The sequence below is a fragment of the Neomonachus schauinslandi genome, chromosome 12, assembly GCF_002201575.2.
Source record: "Neomonachus schauinslandi chromosome 12, ASM220157v2, whole genome shotgun sequence".
Taxonomy (NCBI): Eukaryota; Metazoa; Chordata; class Mammalia; order Carnivora; family Phocidae; genus Neomonachus; species Neomonachus schauinslandi.
In genome coordinates, this window is record NC_058414.1 from 55,609,806 (window position 1) to 55,629,773 (window position 19,968).

Sequence of the window (19,968 nt, forward strand, 5' to 3'; positions counted from 1 at the left end):
ACGCTGGGGGCAGAAGGGAGGGAGGGAGCAGGCACAATGAGGCAGCCTGAGAGGGATCCTATGCAGGGGCATGAGCTGACCTGCAGGGCAGTGAACAACCCACAGCTATGGTTCTTGTGCAATGCCTTCCTGTCCTTTCCCTTCCAGGTGCATTGGACTGGAATGCAAAGCCTTCCCTCAAACTCCTTCTCCAGGTCAAGTCCACCAATCTATCAGCTGACATCCTAAGGGTGTCTAAATCGCCACAAGAATGAAACACCATGAAGAATATTTTCATCTTCAAAGCCAATTTTTTAAGAAAAGAGCTGTCCACAAATGTTGACTTTCCACCCTTGCGTTAGAAGCTATTTGCCTCGGGTGCCTGGGTGGCTCAGTCGGTTAAGCGACTTCGCCTTCGGCTCAGGTCATGATCCTGGAGTCCCGGGATCGAGTCCCGCGTCGGGCTCCCTGCTCGGCGGGGGGGTCTGCTTCTCCCTCTGACCCTCTTCCCTCTCGTGCTCTCTGTCTCTCATTCTCTCTCTCAAATAAATAAATAAAATCTTTAAAAAAAAAAAAAAAAGAAGAAGCTATTTGCCTCCCTTTGTTCAGCAGAAATTCTCTAGGAAAGAGTAACAAAGAAGATAAAAAAAACACACAGAGCTTGTTTCAGCTCTCCTACTCTTATTATCATTAGTATCAAGAAAGTCTCTTTGACGGAGAAGTCCCCGGAGACTGTGGAACAACATGGGATGCCTCTCTCATCCACAGCCAGATTTCCCCTTCATCTTCAAATTACTAATGTAATGAAGTTTTTAATAAGGGTCAAAACTATGGAACGCTTAGAATTTTAAAAAGAATGGTGTCCTCCATCACTGAGAGGATGATTTAGGGTCAGGTCCCTGAAGCCCAGGGGCTGCGCCGACTCCAATTTAGCCCATCAGCAAATGCCCAGGACAGAGACTGCATTCGGGGAAAGACACTGAGGTCCCAGCCGCCCATATAAACAATGGCCTTACTGTGGAGCAGGTAACACAGGAGGGAGCCAAGAGAGAGAGGGACACTCAGCTAGTCACAGAAAGGGCCAATTTGACTGTCATCTAACCACCAGGGTCCCTTATCACCACCCCACAAGACAGGGGAAAGATGAGAAACACCTGGGGGTGCCTTCGCTGGACGACCCATCACGTGATCAGAAGCAATACTGAGTAGCGAACAGAAGGTGAATTTTTCTAAGAGTTTTTGTTTTGTTTTGTTTTGTTTACTTACTCTATAGAATAAGAGTGGGGGGGAGCAATCATCTTTCTTATGTAAAAACCTCGACTACAAACGTTATTTTCAAAAATCTAGTTGCTTGTGGGACCCCAAAATAAACAAAAACATTCTCAGGGGAAATTCACCCTGGACAAGAAAAAACCACTTGAGAAATTAAATTCTGTCTACCCGGGATAATAAAAAATAAACATGCAGACAGCCCTCAAGACATGTTGTCCAGTCAGGCATATCAGAACAATCACTTGTAAGGTTCTGGAGAAAAAGGAAGCGTAAAACCACAGAGCAGAACTACCCAAAGGCACCAACTGTCACAGAGAAGCTCCCCCGAAAAGGCAAATCCTGACACATGATGGAAAACCGCTGGGCACAGGGGAACTAGACGCTGGTGAGAAATGAACGTGTCTGCACAAGAATCCAGAAGACACAAGGCAGAGCCAAGAGGTTGGCTCTGCTCGGCTTAGCACCGCTGGGCCCCCGGGAGTGGCCTGCTGGCGGCTCGGGGGCACGGGCAGGACCGCCCCGCTGGAAGGTGAACTCCTCACCATCCTTTCCAAGGCGCTGGGGATCTGTGCGGCCTTGTCCAGAAGCTCGCTGTACTCCAGCTCCTCACAGAGCCGCTGCAGTGTGTTCAGGGGCTCGTTCAGCTCCACCGGCATGGCCACTTTGGACAGATCCTTCCCGATGTTATTCCGCAGGATGTTCCACAAGCTGATCGTCCTGGCGCTGGGACACGGAGCCGGCAAGCAAGTTCTTCGTTTGGACTTGGCTTCCGCACCACTTTCGAGCAAAGGCCCTGAAAGGGAAATCAGCCTTGTGGTTTCCAGAGGACTTTTTATTTTATTACTTAAAAAAACACAGAAATAAAACCTGACCCAGCAAGTACTCGATTCTACTGTTAGTCTCAGTTATCTAGGACTGAAAGTCAGAAAATAAAGAGTTCCGTGCAGCCCAGCTGAGCACCCAAAATTACACGCGCTAAAACTCGTGGACTTTATTCACAGGGAGGTCTTCAAGTTCCTACTCAGAAGCTAGTGCCTCATAGCTTAAACACACTTAGGATAAAGCTGGAAACTGGATTTCTATGCTCGGAGCAGTTACTGTTTATACCTTTAAACTCTTTAGATTTTTATTTATTTTTAAAATTTTTTTTGAGTAGGCTCCATGCCCAGCGTGGAGCCCAACGTGGGGCTTGGATTCCTGACCCAGAGATCAAGACCTGAGCGGAAATCAAGAGTCAGACGCTTAACAGTTTGGACCACCCAGACACCCCTAAACTCTTTAGATTTTTTAAAAAGCACTTCAAGCTCTGATTGAAAACTTTTTTTTTTAAAGATTCTATTTATTTATTTGACAGAGAGAGACAGAGCAAGCACACAAGCAGGGGGGCAACAGAGGGAGAAGTAGCTCCCTGCTGAGCAGGGAGCCCAAAGCAGGACTTGATCCCAGGACACCGGCCGAAGGCAGTCGCTTAACCGACTGGGCCACCTAGGCGCCCCTGATTAAAAACTTTTAAACCCTTGGGACTCCTGGGTGGCTCAGTCGTTAAGCGTCTGCCTTCGGCTCAGGTCATGATCCCAGGGTCCTGGGATCGAGTCCCACATCGGGCTCCTTGCTCAGTGAGGAGCCTGCTTCTCCCTCTCCCTCTGCTGCTCCCCCTGCTTGTGCTCTCTCTCTCTCTCTCTCTCTCACAAATAAATAAATAAAAATCTTTAAAATAAAAACTTTTAAACCCTTTTTAAAAATCACTTCAAATTCTGATAAAAACAATTATGTTTATTACAGAAAAATGGAAAGGGAAATAAAAGTCTTCCATTATCCCACTACCCACAAATAGTAGCTGTTTGTATTCTGGAGTATTTTCATGTAGTATTTTCTCCATCCAGAGCTCATATAGCACATCTAGTTTTATGTTCTGCTTATTCCCTTAACTGTTTTTCCATGTTATTCAATATTCTTCTAAAACATTATGTATAATGACTGTAAAAAAATTCCATGCTATGGATATGCCGTAATCTACTAAATCATTTCTCTATTGTTGGACTTTTAGATTTGTTTCTATGTTTTGCTATGATGCAAAAAAAAAAAACAAGTACTGAATATTTATATTCTTAAGATTTGATTATATCTCTGAGTATCTGCTTAGGATATATAGACATGGAATTACTATGTCAAAGACTATAAACATTTTTAGACATTTGAGTCATATGATCAGATGGCTCCTCAAAAAAGCTGTATCAATTTCCTATTTATCAGCAGCACACGTGTGTCCATCTCTTGAGATCTTTCTGGGCTTATCATCATTTTTTTCAATTTTTGGCAAATTGTTGGGCGGACAGTATTATTTCCTTGTTTTAACTTCCATTAAAAAAATTCCTAGGGGCACCTGGGTGGCTCAGTCGTTAGGCATCTGCCTGCGGCTCAGGTCATGATCCCAGGGTCCTGGGATCGAGTCCCGCATCGGGCTCCCTGCTCCGCGGGAAGCCTGCTTCTCCCTCTCCCGCTCCCTCTGCTTGTGTTCCCTCTCTCACTGTGTCTCCCTCTGTCAAACAAATAAATAAAACCTTTAAAAAAAAAAACTCCTAGGGGCGCCTGGGTGGCTCAGTTGGTTAAGCGACTGCCTTCGGCTCAGGTCATGATCCTGGAGTCCCTGGATCGAGTCCTGCATCGGGCTCCCTGCTTGGCAGGGAGCCTGCTTCTCCCTCTGACCCTTCCCCCTCTCATGTGCTCTCTGTCTCTCTCATTCTCTCTGTCTCAAATAAATAAATAAAATCTTAAAAAAAAAAAAAAAAAAACTCCTAGTGTGATTTGGAATGCTTTCATAAACACTTCTTCTTTTCTGAATTGTCTGCTTTCCTATTTATATACTAAGATGTATTTTTTTGTTTGTTTTCATATTCATTTTACAATCAAATCCCTATTTGGCATTTATCTTTAAATCTGGTCCATGTGGTTCATTGATGAATAAAACATTTAAATCTACCAGTCTTTTTCTTTGTGACACTTCCTTTGGCTCAGACTCTGACATTCTTTTCCCATCCCAACTGAGCCTATTTTCAAACGAAATCTCATCAACATATGAGACAGGGGCATTTTATTTGCATATATTTATCTATTAAAAAGAAATATTTAACATTTACTCATTGTAAAGCCAGTTGCTCTGAATAAAGAGGCTGTTTTAATAAACAGAGAAGTATGAAACTGGGGTCACACTTTGCAGTCTTATGTTAACCCAAGCATCCAATTAATTGTTGAATTTTTTTTAATTGTTTGACATGAGCAAAAATCTGATTTACCCAACCGAACAGCTGCAAATGAAAGTAGTTTTTAAAAACAGTTCTCTATGTAATCTCAAAATATTTTCTCTGATTACACTAATCTAGATTTTGAAACAACAGTATATGATGACTACTATCAATTAATGCAATATCTATCTAGTTTTTGCTCTGGAGCAGCAGGTCTTCAAGAATTTTACATATATTACCTTATATATTTTTACATATACTTTACATATATCATCTCTTAAGTAACTTGACCTAGAACACAGTACCAGTGAATGGCAGAGCTGAGGTTAACCAAGGAAACCTGGTCATGAATCTATATTCCTAAGCCCTGAACCTCCCATAGCACCCATTACAGTGACAGATCCTAGTATTTGCCTCCTGATTTGGTGAGGAAAAAATCAATACGAAGCACTCTAAATATCTAGCCTTTACTACGGGCTCAGAAAAATTCTCATATTATTAATTATCAAGAACTTGATTTAATCCCTATTTCCTTCTGTAGGCAAAAGTGTGTCATAATGTGCAAACATTATTTCTACATCCAATCTTTTCAGTAGAGTACTGAGGTTTAGAAGTCTCATCTTCAACAGAGACAGTTAAACTGGAGGACACCTATTTTTACTTCTAAATACTGCTGAAAAAGAAAGCTGGGTTTGGCCTAGTGTTTGTCCAAGCCAAGACAATGTGTTGGTCAGCATTCCAGCAAAATGGCTGTGGAATAAGATAGAGAGAACCAGCCTTAGCTTCAGTGCTTTTCCTGGCTGATGTCAACTCAGCACAGCTCTGGTCTTAGGTTCTGGGGCAAGTCTTCTGTTTCCAACTATGACCTCTGAACCCTCTTTCCCTGCATTCCCCGTGGCCCCCAGCTAAGGCCTCAAAGAGAATGAGGACTTCAGCATTTGTCTGACTTCCTCATGCACGGCCAGAGTGCCATTTTAGTGTGTGTGCTGTTTGTCAAGGGGATGTGATGTTTCTTCATTTCTCTTTCAATTCACCTCCTTGTTTTTCTAGAAAAACAAGTAGCTCCTATATTATTGGCTTTCTCCTTTGAACCATTATGGTTTGCAGACTTTTTCACCAAAGGGTTCATTTCTCCAGAAACATTTCAAGCAAGATAGAATGTAATGAGCATCGGACTTTTAGCAGGTCTGATGCTGAAAGGATATTCTGCCAGAGAATGGTAAAATTACCTGCCTTTTTTGTGGTCCCCAGAGAGTAGGTTCTTTGGCATTCAGATAACAACTCATATTTCACATACACTTACTAACCTGAGAAGTACCAAAATAGAAAAAGCACTGACATGGTCCCTCTCCTCTGGGTAGATATGAAAATAGGTAGTGCCCTGGGTATCCAATACGTGACACAGACAAACCTCAAGACCCGAGACGTACTGAGTACCAGGACTGGGAATATTTGATGGTACAGGATCCATGCAGAGAACTGTCCAATGGGCTGATTCTTCCTAAACAGACTTCCTAAATCAAGGCTGTTTGGGGAGACACTCTGGATACCCCACGGTTCAAACTAACATTTCCTGGGCATCATTTTGCTCTTGGGATTAACCAGTAATAAAGACTTGACAACCCCATCCTCCCTTCTAGGAGGTAGCAGTTACTTTTTTTTGGTTACTTTTAAATGTGTTATCTTGAAGAATCTAAGGCTAAATTACCACTTAGAGGGGCACTTGGGTGGCTCAGCCAGTTAAGGATCTGCCTTCAGCTCAGGTCATGATCCTGGAGTCCTGGGATTGAGCCCCACAGTGGGGAGCCTGCTTCTCCCTCTGCCCTTCACTCTGCTCGTGCTCTCTCTCTCTCTTTCTCTCTCTCAAATAAATAAATCTTAAAAAAATAAAATCTTTAAAATCTTAAACAAATAAAAATAACCAGTTAGACCAGACTTTTTTATTACACAATCCCTATAAAATTCCTAAATCATGAAAACTACTAGGTACCTAAAGGCAAAAACCTATATTGTAATATGTTTGCAGAGAGAATATTTGACCATTATCAGGGGTCTCTGTTGGATTAATTTTTGTTATTTATATGATAATTAGTATACATTCACTTTATAAAATAGAAGTTTTCATGAGCAGACAAATTTATTTGAATGAATACATTTTTCACACGTGAGTGCTATCTCCCCACCTAGATTATATAAACCTCAAGGGTAGGGAGCATGTCTTCTCTTATATAGTATGTGTTACAGTTCAATGCCTGCAGCAGATACTCTATATATGCTTGTTAGTATTGTGTGAAGATGCAAGCTTTCAGATATCATATAATTTACATCTTACCCAAGGTCTGTCTCTCATTATCTAAGTCATTACTGAGATTGTCTAAGGAAAGGTTATCACTTATGTCACTGACATAGGAGTCATCTTCAGAAATCTATGGGGAAAAAAACATACATTAGAGAAAGAGTAAACAAACCAGATTTTCATCAAACCTTTAATCCAAATCATCAAACGTCTTGAATCCCACCATTACAAACCTACAGAAATAGGGTTGTTTTCATAGAGGCCCATACACCGGTCTGCCTCGAAGGTGTTCATGATAAACACCTGTTATTAAAATTTTTATACCTTCTTGACCAGTTATCCCAAAGGAAACATAAATAAACTCAAGACTATAGTTATTACAGAAATTCTTATTAATTCAGACTGCATTTCAGAATTTGTTAGTGTTTGCATAGAATGAGTTATAATTTGTCTTTTAACCATTTGTGAAAGAAAAGAATCTTCTATGGAAATTAAATAAGATTAGTATTTCTATACTAAAGGGGTAAAATTATCAATTTGCATTTTCACAAGTAATGCCAACTATGATACTTGCTTATTCAGGAAAGTACAATTTTTATGCATCAATATAAAACAGTATTATTATATATTATAAATGAATTACAATAGCCATATTATAAGAATTATAATAATATAATAATGGCATGTTATAAATTAATATTGGTAAATTCACTCATTAAAAAAAAAAACAAGATGCTATTTTCTGGCCCTGTGGTAGAAATGACTAGTTAATAGTTAAAATGATTAACAAGTAATTGAAAAGAGGTACAACAAATCAAGTAACAGAAATGAGGAAATAAATAAAATCTTTAAAAAAAAAAAAAAAAAAAAAAAAGGGCGCCTGGGTGGCTCAGTTGGTTGAGCGACTGCCTTCGGCTCAGGTCATGATCCTGGAGTCCCGGGATCGAGTCCCGCATCGGGCTCCCTGCTTGGCAGGGAGTCTGCTTCTCCCTCTGACCCTCCTCCCTCTCGTGCTCTCTGTCTCTCATTCTCTCTCTCTCAAATAAATAAATAAAATCTTTAAAAAAAAAAAAGAAATGAGGAAGTACCCAACACCTACTTTTGCAACCTTCTCCCTAAGGTCTTGTATCTTTTTGTGTTTTGGGGGGTAGGAGTTACAAGAAGATCCTCAGAATGTAATGGTAGAGAGAGGCCATTTAGTTAAGCATTTCTAAAGATGGGTATTTACTGAACGAGTAAAGCAACAAAAGGATTTTGAGGCACCTAACTGAAAACAGTGCTCAAACCTCATTTTCTGAAGAGCTTGGAGATAACAGAACTTCCTGTGCATCAAAAAACTCCGAAAGGGAGTCAGTGATGGAGAGTCTACTCTCATTGGAAAGCTGATGGACCAGAGCTCGGCTGTCATCTCTGGAGTTTTCCTATTTGAAACACAAACACAAAATTGCATATAATTAGAAACAGTCTCAAGAGAAGCAAAATAAACAATTGATTTCATTGCACGATACACAAGGTCACAGGCGCATGCAAACAAGCAGCTCAAAGCAGAGGTCAGCTCCCAAGTTGAGGAGAAGCAACCTCACACAAAACAAAATGAAAAACAAAGGTCTCCCACAAATGGGCACCTCACTTCATAGGTACCATCACTGTTTAGGTACATGCAACAAATCTCAAAGCCAAAACAGACTGTCCAGGTCAGTCTTCGTTTCCATTTAAGAGGGGGAAAATTCCAACACTCTCTGATTCATATCCTCTTATTTTCTACCACTGCAGGATGTTTCTTTTCATCCTAAAATTTCTTCGGAATTATACTCAGTATATGTCCTTGCATGGCTGATTCAGAGCAACATTGCTTTCTTCTGCCCCCACGCTCTCCCAGAGGCCAACATGCTGCTTTTGAGGCATCCCTTGACAAACACACAGTGTGGTTTGGCCCAAAAGTGCCCCTGGTGGCAGATCATTCATTATTCATGGATGAATGAGATAAATTCTCTTTGTCAGTCTCTCTCTAACCACAATGACTCCAAGAGGGAAGGAAACTCCCAATCCCCTTTGTAAGCCTCCTTACAAACAACACCATGGCATATCATGATTTTCTCATCTTGCATGGCCCTCCCTTCCCTACTTTGCTGGGTCTAAACTTCCCCTCTGGGAAGGACCGAAATACTTTGTTTGAGAATGTGCTTTCTATTCAATTTGCAAGTGCAAATTCAATACAACTCAACAAATTGAACAACTGCTCTATCCTGGCTTTGGGGAGATATAAGGATGAATAAGACCAGGTTTCTGGCCTGAATGAGTGGCACAGAGAATGCACCCAACACAGGAGACCAAGACTGCGGGAGAGAAAAGTACTACGGAAGGGAAGAGGAAGGTGAGATTGATTGATTCTATTTCAGGCTTTGGTTTAGGGAGGGCTTCACAGAAGAGGTGACACCTGACTAGACCTTGAGGAATGAGAACAAATTCAGGACAAGATGATTCGATTCCTTCAAACCAGAGGAGAAGACTGTTGCCCTCAACTTCCCTACCACTCACATTTCTCATGGGGCTGATAAGGGAACTGCTTCTGTGTCATTGTGTATCTGATAAATGAGTCCCAGAATAATTTGGGAAACAAAAGTAAAAGCGGATTATGTATTTTCAAGAAGTTATTTCATGAGTTCAGGATACACTCTTCAGTCTCATAAACAACTTATATCCAAGATGGGAATGTGATAACAGGAGGGCCACAGCAGATTTTCAGAGTGGTCCCTTTATGAAATATTTACTTCAGGAACACATTTAAATGGCTATCCCTTCCTCCTGGATTTTTCCTAAATAAGACACCTGGTCATTCAAAGGTCTCATCCATTTTAATATCCATATAGCCTTGTGAAAAGCATGCTTCCTCTCTGCCCTGACAAAGAGACCACTTGAGGATCTACAAACAAGTACCACACTTGTTACCTTCAAGGGGAAGACTGGTCTCCTCAAAAGAGGAGACACCACAGGGAATAACTGAGCTCCTTCAATGCTCACCAAAACAACAGAATCTTCCTGGGGCTTGGTGTGCCACGGCCATATAAGACTCTAATGATTTATTTACTTGTTATAGTCATTAATTCATTACCAGTCATTCTTCCTCTCTATCTTCCTCCTTCTAGACTGGTGGATCAGGGTTGGCTGACAAACGGTGAAAATTATACACCTAGCCCGAGCCCCTTGTGGTGTTCCACCCCTCCAGAAACTTCTTATTAATACCCACTGAAAACTCAATGGGACTGCAGCAGCTCCAAGCCCCAGCATGCTACCTTACACACACAGGACTGCACTTGTTAAATATCAACTTGGTCAGTTTAGTTCAATGATTTCCCCACAAGTTTAGAAGGTCTGAATGGTTGTTTATCTATTTTTTTACATTGAAAAAAGATAAACAGAGAAAAGGGAAGGAGAGGAACACTCATAATCCTATCACACTAAAACCACTATAAGCATTTTGATACATTTCTCGCCCATCCTTTTTATACATATGGTCTTGCTCTGTTTTAAAATAATTGTACTCATATCTATATGTACTCACATATATATATGTACTCATATACATATATATATATGAACTTTCCCCAAACACTGTACCATAATCATTTTTTTAAAAAATTAACATGTATCCTGAGGATAAAAGTAGTATGTGTTCAAAATAGAAAATACAGAAAAATGTAAATAAAATACATATTATTTAAAGCTTCATCACCCAGATGTGGCCCCTATTAACCTGTTGGTATATTTTTTAATATTAAAATATTTGTGTGTGTATATATATATGTGTATGTAGATATGGTGTGTATGTATATATGAATAGGTTGTATATAGATACATAGATTTAAGTTTGAAATACTGGGATCACACTGTACATAGTCTTTATATAGTCTGATATATTCATTTAGCATTATATTGTGAACTTTTCCCCAGGCTGTTAGTTTTTCGAGACATTAACTTTAGTTGATAGATAATACTTTATTATATATGGGTGTTACAGAGTAACCCTTTTATGTATTGGAAGTTAAGAGTGTTTCCAAATTTGTAAAGATGGTGAACACGTTTGCAAATGTCTTTTGTAAATAATGAGACATTATCATTATTTTTTAGAATCAGTTCCCAGAAGAATTATTAAAAATGTTTATAGTAATATATATATTACCTAATTATATTAACAAATAAGAGAACCTCTGTTTTCTCTATATCTTTAAGGGCATAAAATACTATAATTTAGAAAAATTTTGTAAATCTAATCGTTTTAATTTGCATTTCTTCGTTAAGAATTAGGTCAACAGGGGCGCCTGGGTGGCTCAGTTGGTTAAGCAACTGCCTTTGGCTCAGGTCATGATCCTGGAGTCCCTGGATCGAGTCCCGCATCGGGCTCCCTGCTCAGCGAGGAGCCTGCTTCTCCCTCTAACCCTCCCCCCTCTTATGTACTCTTTCTCTCTCTCATTCTCGCTCTCTCAAATAAATAAATAAATCTTTAAAAAAAAAAAAAAAAGAATTAGGTCAACAGTTTTTTCTTTTTAAAAAACTAGCTGTAGAGATGTTAACGTTGGGGGAGACTAGGTCAGGGTGCATGGGAACTCTTTGCATTTCTTTGCACCTTCTTGTGAATTTATAAGCATTACAACGTCCAAAGTTTTAAAAAAAATCCAGTGTATTTGGGTTTTTCTGGTGAACTGTGTCCCTTTTCTCATTCATTTGTTGAGGTCTTCAGTTGTTTGTTACTACCTATTAATTACTTACACATTAAAGACATTATCACCTATTTTGCATTATCTGAGTCTATCATTTTCACTGAAAATATTTTTCGTTTATTATTTGCCTCATTTTTTCACACACACCATTTTTTCCCAAAAAAAATCCTGTCAGCTCTAGTCAACATTTCTTTTGTAATTTTTCTATTGTTTCCAAGTTTAGGAAGTCCTCCCTACTCTGGCCATTTGATAAATACTTAAATCAATCTATTTCAATTTTAGTTTTTATATGTAACTCTCATTCACTAGCGATTCATTTTAGTGGCAATGGAAAGATTTAAACTGCTTTCCAAATTGCTTTTGAGCTGTGCCAACCGAATTTATTGAAAAATCCATCTCTTCCCCATTGGTTTTAGAGCCTCTTCTATCAGATATTTGTCTCTTTCATACGAAATGGTGTTTATGCCTGAGATAGTGATTCGGTCCATTCTCACACCATCCCCAGCATATTTTCACTACTGGAGCTTCACTCTGTCGTATTTTCTGGCCTGGTACATTCCTCAATATATAGCAGTGATGCTATTGAGAAAACACTTCCGACTCGCCAGATGTGGACTGAAATCCCAGCTAGGACTCTTACTAGCTGTGTGCCCTGGGGGAAGCTACTTAACCTCTCTGGTTTCCTTGTCTCTAAAATGAAACTATCATCACCTACCTCAAAGAACTGTGGCTAGGATTTTGTGAGTTAATGGACTCAACTGCATATGGAATATAGCAGAGAGGCAATTTAAAAAGTTCTGTTCTTCTCTTTCAGACATTGCTTTAAAAGTTCTTGCCTCATCAGTCTCTCTCTCTCTTTTTTTAATGTTTTATTTATTTATTCATGAGAGTTAGAGAGAGAAAGAGAGAGGCAGAGGCAGAGGGAAAATCAGGCTCCCCGCCTAGCAGGGAGCCCGATGCAGAACTCCATCCCAGGACCCCTGGATCATGACCTGAGCTGAAGCAGATGCTTAACCATCTGAGGCACCCAGGTGCCCTGCCTTATCAGTCTCTTAAGTGGACCGTAGGTTTAGTAGAATGTTATCACCCAAGGTCACTTAGCCTTTCATTTGAAACCTAAAATAATATAAGAACTAATAAGCTGATAATATTAAATGTTCACATTCAGAAACACAAAGCAGGAGAACTTAATAGAATGTGAGAGTAATTCCTGATAGGAGAGGGGGGGATTTTAGAATCTAGGAGTCAGGCTCGATGCCAAAGATGGGTAATCTGCACAACCCAGAAGTAAGGGATGAGACAGAAACACAGAGAACAGAGTGCCCTGGGCTGACCCCACTGTGGGGACTGTCATTCCCTGACAGAATGCCTGGGGTGTCTGTGAGCCACCTAAGAAAAATAAACGGGAATGGAATTTTTAGGCTCTGGGGCGGCCACTTCCACTCACTCTCTGGTTTCCTGAAGACAAGAATGGCTTTTCCCTTTCTGGGAAAGGGAGCCTGAGTCACTCAGTGAAAAGCAGGATAAGACAAGGAGAACAGAAAATCACTGAAAGAGGAAACAGCAAGGAGAACACTCCATCAGCAGGACTCCAGAAGGTTGTTTTGGAAAGTGTGAATGTGGGGGATACTACTGCCCCCCCTCAAGGACATTTGAGCCTTCAGGTACATTCCTTGTGAGATCGGTTTGAAAACATGCATTGTTAAGGGGCGCCTGGGGAGTTCAGTTGGTTAAGCATCTGCCTTCGGCCCCGGTCATGATCCCAGGGTCCTGGGATCGAGCCCCGCATCGGGCTCCCTGCTCAGCGGGGAGTCTGCTTCTCCCTCTCCCTCTGCCTGCCGCTCTGCCTACTTGTGATCTCTGTCAAATAAATAAATAAAATCTCTAAAAAAAATAAAATAAAAGCATACATTGTAAAGACTTGTGATTCTGGTTTCCTTTCCAAAATGCAAATAGCCCCAAGTATACACACTAAGCATCAATACACAGAACCATAAATGAGGGGTCAGCTTGCTTAAACAGATAGATATAATCAGGTGGCAGTACTACTTAGAAGGTAAGCACTGTCTCACAAGAGACAAGAAACCCCACGGAACGCCACGGCGTCTGGCAGCCACCAACACTGAGTGATGGCGCGGAGTGCCTGCGCCCTGCTCCAGCAACCTTGCACACTTCCCTGCCCGGGCCTAAAATGAAGGTCACCCCGGTAATGTTCAGGTGCTCAGCTTTAAAGATGATTCAGTTTAGGTCTGGGCTAAAATGACTGAAAAGATCTCTTGGTGGGGAGTGAGTGTGTGGAGAAATGTCATGCTCAACTTCCGACACGTCTCAGAAGTAACAGCAGCCTGGGAGCCTTTGCAGAGACAGTGTAGGTCCCAGCGTAGGAGAACAGGGTCCCCTTGGCGTGTGGCCGAGCCCGTGGTCCCCGTGGCTGCAGATGCCCAGGCCTCGCCCCGGGTGCTGACCGATTTCAGCCGCTAGCCTCCTCTTTGCCTGAACACGCGGCTTCCCACGGACTGAAGTATTGTGTGGGGGGTTTGTTTTCTTTGAGGACAGGAGAAGGAGGAAGAGGGATTCACCTTCAAGATCAGAAACTCCTTTTAATAAAATTCACACACACACACACACACACACACACACACACACACACACACACACCCCTTGTATAGTACCTTCCTTCTTTTTATTTTAAGTGCTCTCAGTCTAATAAGTTCGTTAATGAAAAATATAGCATATCTGAGACATATGATAGCTAAAAACAGGTTTGAAGCCTTATTATTCTTTATTATTCTTTTCTACTTATTTTCTGAGTAATCCACTTGTATCTTTTCTGCAGTTTCTCATTTTAAACACAGGCAAGGAACATTTTGTATAAACATCCTGAGTTTTGAGAAGAGACATTTTAACAAATTATTAGTTGACCAAGACACTTCAATTGTAATACAGTATTTTTTCCTTCAGAGGGTACAGCTGTGCTTTTTAAAAGAGAAAAAAAAAATCACAGGAGAAGAAGGTACCGGTCACAAAGAAAGGGGGGAGGGGATGTCACAGAGAGGGCAACTTGGGATACCACAGGGCAAAGAAAATGAGGCCTCTTCAGAAGTAACAGGAGAAAATGTTTGTCTCTCTGCATTCCGACTCTAGTAATAACTAGTGAAAAGGTGATACTTAGGAGGAAAGGGGGTAAAGAAATACAAAGGGAAGAAGACTTCTGAGGGGGGGAGCAGTTTACCGATGCAGTTAGCATATACTCAGGAAAGCTTTGGGGGGCTGGCAGGCGGCTCAGACCCTGCAGCAGCTGGGGGGGGGGCAGACTTGTGAGCACCACTCCCCACTCCCGAGGGGGAAACAGGGGCAGAGGGACTGGACAGAGGGTGTCAGGTGAGGGGGTGGCGGTCGTGGAAACATTCCCAGCCGAGAAGCCTTACCCACCTCTGCCAGACTGTCACCCGACTTGGCAGCAGCGGGGGAATCGAGGAGCAGAGACTCAGCATGGATTCTGCATAAGCGTTCTTTAAGGTCTGTGTTTTGTGCTAGGGCCTGGAACATGTTAAAAATAGTGGGGCTCTGTTAATAAATGGATGTATCAGAAAAGCACAGCAGTGGGCCCAGGGGGACGGTCCTGTGGGAAGTGCCTGAGGAGGGCACTTCCTGGACTTTTTTCTTGAATGTTATCCGACAGGATACGGTTCTGCGATGGCAGGGAGATCAAAGACACCGAACTTTGGAAGTGATGTCCCTTCTCTGGTCTCACTTCTGGGCATGGAAGAAGGGACTGGCGAGGATTTCCTTTCAGTGGGGAAGGAAATCCCCAACACCTTCAGCTCTTACTAGGCTAGTGGTTTCATGGCCCTCCCTCCCCAGCTCCCTCCCTATGACCCCATGCTTCTCTCATCTTTAAAGAGGATGCTTCTCCCACCCCTTATGATTGGACATCTTTTAATGTTATTTAATTCTCATACCAGCTGAACTGGACCTTAAGAAGTGTGCTTGGAATTAGGATTTTGTGGAGGATTAATTTTATTATTTCCCAATATAGGTGATGATTGTTTTATTCATTCTTCATGACTAAGACATTTAATTGAAAACAACAACGACATACTTTCACTTACCTGGATAAAGGCTAAGGACTAGGGCCTTGGGAATTGGGAGGAGGGAACTGGACACATGTAAACCCACCCCTGGGCAGGTCAGATTCCCTATCCCAACCTCCCAAATGGGAAGGGACTAGCTTGAAGGTAAAGGAAGATGTTTCCAAATGATCTGTCTTTGGAAAAGGGCAAGTGTGCCTCATTGTCCCCCCAGACACTCCCACAGTCAGCTCTCCAGGTGCCTGCACACAGATCTGTCCCGTCTATCTATCAGGCTCTCTCCAAGAAGCTCAGAGCCTTTCCCATCCATTAGTGCCCACAGGGTCTACCTGCTGAGATCATAGAAGGATGTGGCACTGTCTGATCTACTGCCTGGATCTCAAACAGGATGTTGGTTTTATTTTTTAATACCCAGGAACGGAATGGGTTATTTGGAAATTCTTGAGGATCATTTAGGAAACACTGAGTAAATGTTCTTAATACACACAAGTACATGTAACAATCTCTATGGGGTACTCACTTTTTTCTGACCAACATTTTGCTGGCATCTTAGCATCAGTCAGTGGCTAGAATCTATACCAATGTTAGACTCTTAGTATGGCCTGAAAAATGTGTTATTTTAGCAGCTTCTCTTTCCTTTGTAAGCCACAGGCAGAAGAAAGAAGAATGCCAAGACTGCATGTACAACACAAACATATGCATTCTGATAGCCCTGGGAGGACACTAAAAATGTTATTTTTAAAAAACAAGCTTTGAATCTAATCCAGAATCCAAGCCAAAAAGAGGAAAGAAAGGATCATTTTGTTATATCTTAAGTTTCCAAAATCCTGAACATGGGAGAAAGTAAATTCCTTAGAAGGGTAACAGCTCTGGCCTAGGATACCATGTCCTCTACCAGACAAGCCGACTAAGAAGATGAGGCCAGACCTCCCAAGATGAGAGGGGCTGGGGAAGCCCATCAGAGGTACCTTCTGAAAGTACTAAAAGTCAACCTACTGGGAACAAAGAAATGCTCTGTAGCACTAAAAAATAAACTTAAAAACAAAACACAACAAAACAAAACCACACTTCTCTCAAACCCAAATAGCTCCCAGTGTGCAGCTGGCTGTCCACTGCAATCCAAAAGGGGTGTTTCTCTCTCTGACCTTAGAAAACCCAGAGTTCCTCAGGGTGAATGACATTAAGACCCTCTACGTGGAGTAAGGCCACATTATTTTTTATTTCTTTCAAAGATAACATACTTGGACCGCCAAGTGAGGAAATATTCCTAAGTATTCTTCAACAACAACTATGCACGACTGGTAATGTGTTTCCCATTACAGTCACACCAAAATCATTACTTTACTTTTTTCAGTAACATGAGGAATCGAAAAGATGAATGGATATTTTCTAGTTCTCTCAAAGCCTGAATTAGCTCCTGAAAACAAGATCCTAAAATTCATCTCCCCAACTTAACCCTAAACAAAAAGTTTGGTATTGCTTCAGCTGATAATTTCCCACGTGCGCACACTCTCTATTTGTACTAGGGATTCGAAAGGACAAGCAAAGACTAGGGGCATAATGAAATAATATAATAAAATAAAAATAAAAGAAATATATAAATAAGTAAAATAAATACAAATGACATAATAAGTATGTTATTTTTTAAAACCTGCCAGCTTTTCGATAGATACAGAGTGAGTAACCAGACAACACCAGCCGTTCAAGGTAGAGTCCTAGGACACTGCACCTGAATGGAGCCCAACTGAAATCAAGGGGAAAATGTAGAGAGAGAGTGAATAACAGAAGGGCTGACTTGAGGCTGGAGCCTGATGTTTCTGTTGTGATGAAAATGCAATGATTATCTGACACTCCTTATGACTCACCTCTCTGTGCCCATGCAGAAAAAGGCAGCTAAAAGTTTTATCTTACCAAATCAAATCACTTCCAAATAACTTTGAAAGAGTGGTAAGCAGGATCACTGCTGGGCAGCAGAGAAGATGAGTGAATTTAAAGTTGCCTTCTGCTACCTGTCACTTGCAAAGTCACTCTAAGCTCGAGAAGTACAGGAACCTCCAAACCTTGGATTTTGTAATGAGAAACAAATATCTGGAAGACCCACACAAACACACAATAAACGCTTTACAGAAACAGAAAAATCAAGATAAATGGAAGGAAACCAAACTTAAGGTATCTAATGCTCCATGAAATACGAGTTACTAAGATTGGAGGTAGGCTCAGTTTTGCTGTTCAGAATTAGCAGATCCGATACAAGGTTAAAATAGAATTTGGATAATTTGTTGGGTTTTCTCATGAATTTTCAACACAACCATGGAGTCGGAAAATATAAAAAAATTCATGAGCATGGCCAGGTGGTCAGGCATTTCTGTGACACAGACATGCAACTTACGGATGACAGGGCGTGTTTCAGGCCGATGACCTGGGCAGAGGGGGAGGAGGAGACATCCTGTTCCATCAGCTGCTTCAGCTTCTCTCGCTCTGTTGATATGGTATTAAAAGCTGACCTTAAAGTGAAGTAAACTAGAAAGATATAATCATTATAAAAACGAGTAAAGGAAGAGGCATAATTAAACATAAGATACAGAGACACGTATTCCTTATAAAGGAATTTAGAAAAGTAACAGCCCTGAATAGTGAACTGAAGAGTACAGCAAATGGACACTCTAAATTGACTTCTAAAAAACACATCTGGAAGGTACAACACCAAGAGTGAACCCTAACTGAAACTATGGACTCTGGATGATAATGATGCTTTGTTGTAGGTTCACTGATTATAACAAATGGACCACGCTGGTGGGATGTTGACAGTGGGGGATGTTGTGTGTGTGTGTGGGGGGTAGGGTTATATGGAACTCTGTACTTTCTGCTCCATTTTGCTATAAACCTAAAACTGCTCTGAAAAAGTCTATTACAAAATTTAACAGCATACACATTTTTTCCCTTTTTTTTTAAAGATTTTATTTATTTATTTGACAGAGAGAGACAAAGTGAGAGAGGGAACACAAGCAGGGGGAGTGGGAGAGGAAGAAGCAGGCTTCCCGCGGAGCAGGGAGCCTGATGCGGGGCTCGATCCCAGGACCCTGGGACCATGACCTGAGCCTAAGGCAGACGCTTAACTACTGAGCCACCCAGGCGCCCCTAGCATACACATTTTTCAATTCTAAACGCCCTATCCACTATACAATTCTAGGAATTTATGACTTGTCAAGATATTTTGACACTTGAAAAGATACTTCTGATTTCTCAATTATCAACATTTAGTTTTGTTTGTATCCCCAAAGACTGAAACTGCTTGAAAACAAAGCTCATTGGTTGCTGGGGAGTCATGAAACTCGAAACCAAGAAACTAGATAGCACCTTAACCAGGTGACCAAAATTAATCACCAGTGAGGCTCAGATGGACTTTGTGTGCCTCCAGGTGTAATATCCTGAAAAAGATACACCTTCCCTTGTGTTGTACACAAGCCAGGGATAGGTCACTGCAAAGTGAGGAACATCTTCTATTTAAAAATTGACCTGTATCCTTCAAAAGCATCAATTTCATCAAAGAAAAAGAAAGGCTGAGGAACTGTTCCCAGTTGCAAGAAACTGAAGAGATATGACAATTAAAATGTGATCATAGGCTCGATCCTGGACTGAAGGGGAAAAGTGCTATTGAAGGACATTATTGGAACCACTGACAACATCTGAAAATGGAAAACAGGAGAGATGAAAGCCATGCTTCAACGTTAAATTTCTTGAATTTCGTAACTACACTGTGGTTAAGTAACAGACTATCCCTATTCTTAGGAAATAGATACTACAGTATAAAGGCATAAAAAAAGACATGATGTATGATCCCTACTCTCACACGGTTCAGAAAAATAAACACGTGTGTGTGTGTGCACATACAGTGTATGTGGAGAAAGAGGTAAGATATATGTGGCAAGATATTAAAAACGATGAATTTGGGTAAAGGATATATGGCTGTTCTTTGTATTATTCTTGCAACTTCTCTGTAAATTTGAAATTATTTTAGGGTGTTGCCTACACTCTTGTTAGTCTTGCAGCTGCTTGATCCAGAATCCCCAAGCTCTAAACTTGGCATCCAGCTACTCTGTTCACTTGAGTGAGCCCTCAGGTACATGAGAGCTTAGCACTGCTAGGCATTCAGATGCCAGAACTAAAGTTTTTAAAGCCCGCTAACACATACAGCAAAAAATTCATCAAATTTGGATCACATTTGTATGAGTTATCTCCTAGGAATGGGGAAATGCCATCTAACTTACTGATCATGGATATCACATTTGAACATTATCTTTCCAGTCTCCTTTATTACATTTTGTTTTAGAAAGGTAGGAAGAAGGAAGAGGCAGAGACATACTTCTTCT

The 19,968-nt window shown here is 41.1% G+C and overlaps 1 protein-coding gene across 4 annotated transcripts in view; it reads right to left on the bottom strand.

Moving 5' to 3' along the window:
- The window catches only part of OSBPL3 (oxysterol binding protein like 3), an 85,430-nt gene that overhangs the window by 27,612 nt on the left and 37,850 nt on the right, over positions 1-19,968 (bottom strand). For 2 of the 4 annotated variants that reach the window (XM_021689658.1, XM_021689656.1), the window contains 5 exons: positions 17,988-18,118; positions 14,940-15,047; positions 8,076-8,210; positions 6,826-6,919; positions 1,794-2,044 (listed from right to left, as the gene is read on the bottom strand). In XM_021689658.1, coding sequence (XP_021545333.1) covers positions 1,794-2,044; positions 6,826-6,919; positions 8,076-8,210; positions 14,940-15,047; positions 17,988-18,118 — 719 coding nt within the window. The remainder of the gene's footprint in view (positions 1-1,793; positions 2,045-6,825; positions 6,920-8,075; positions 8,211-14,939; positions 15,048-17,987; positions 18,119-19,968) is intronic. The other 2 variants (XM_021689659.1, XM_021689657.1) reach the window with 1 other exon arrangement.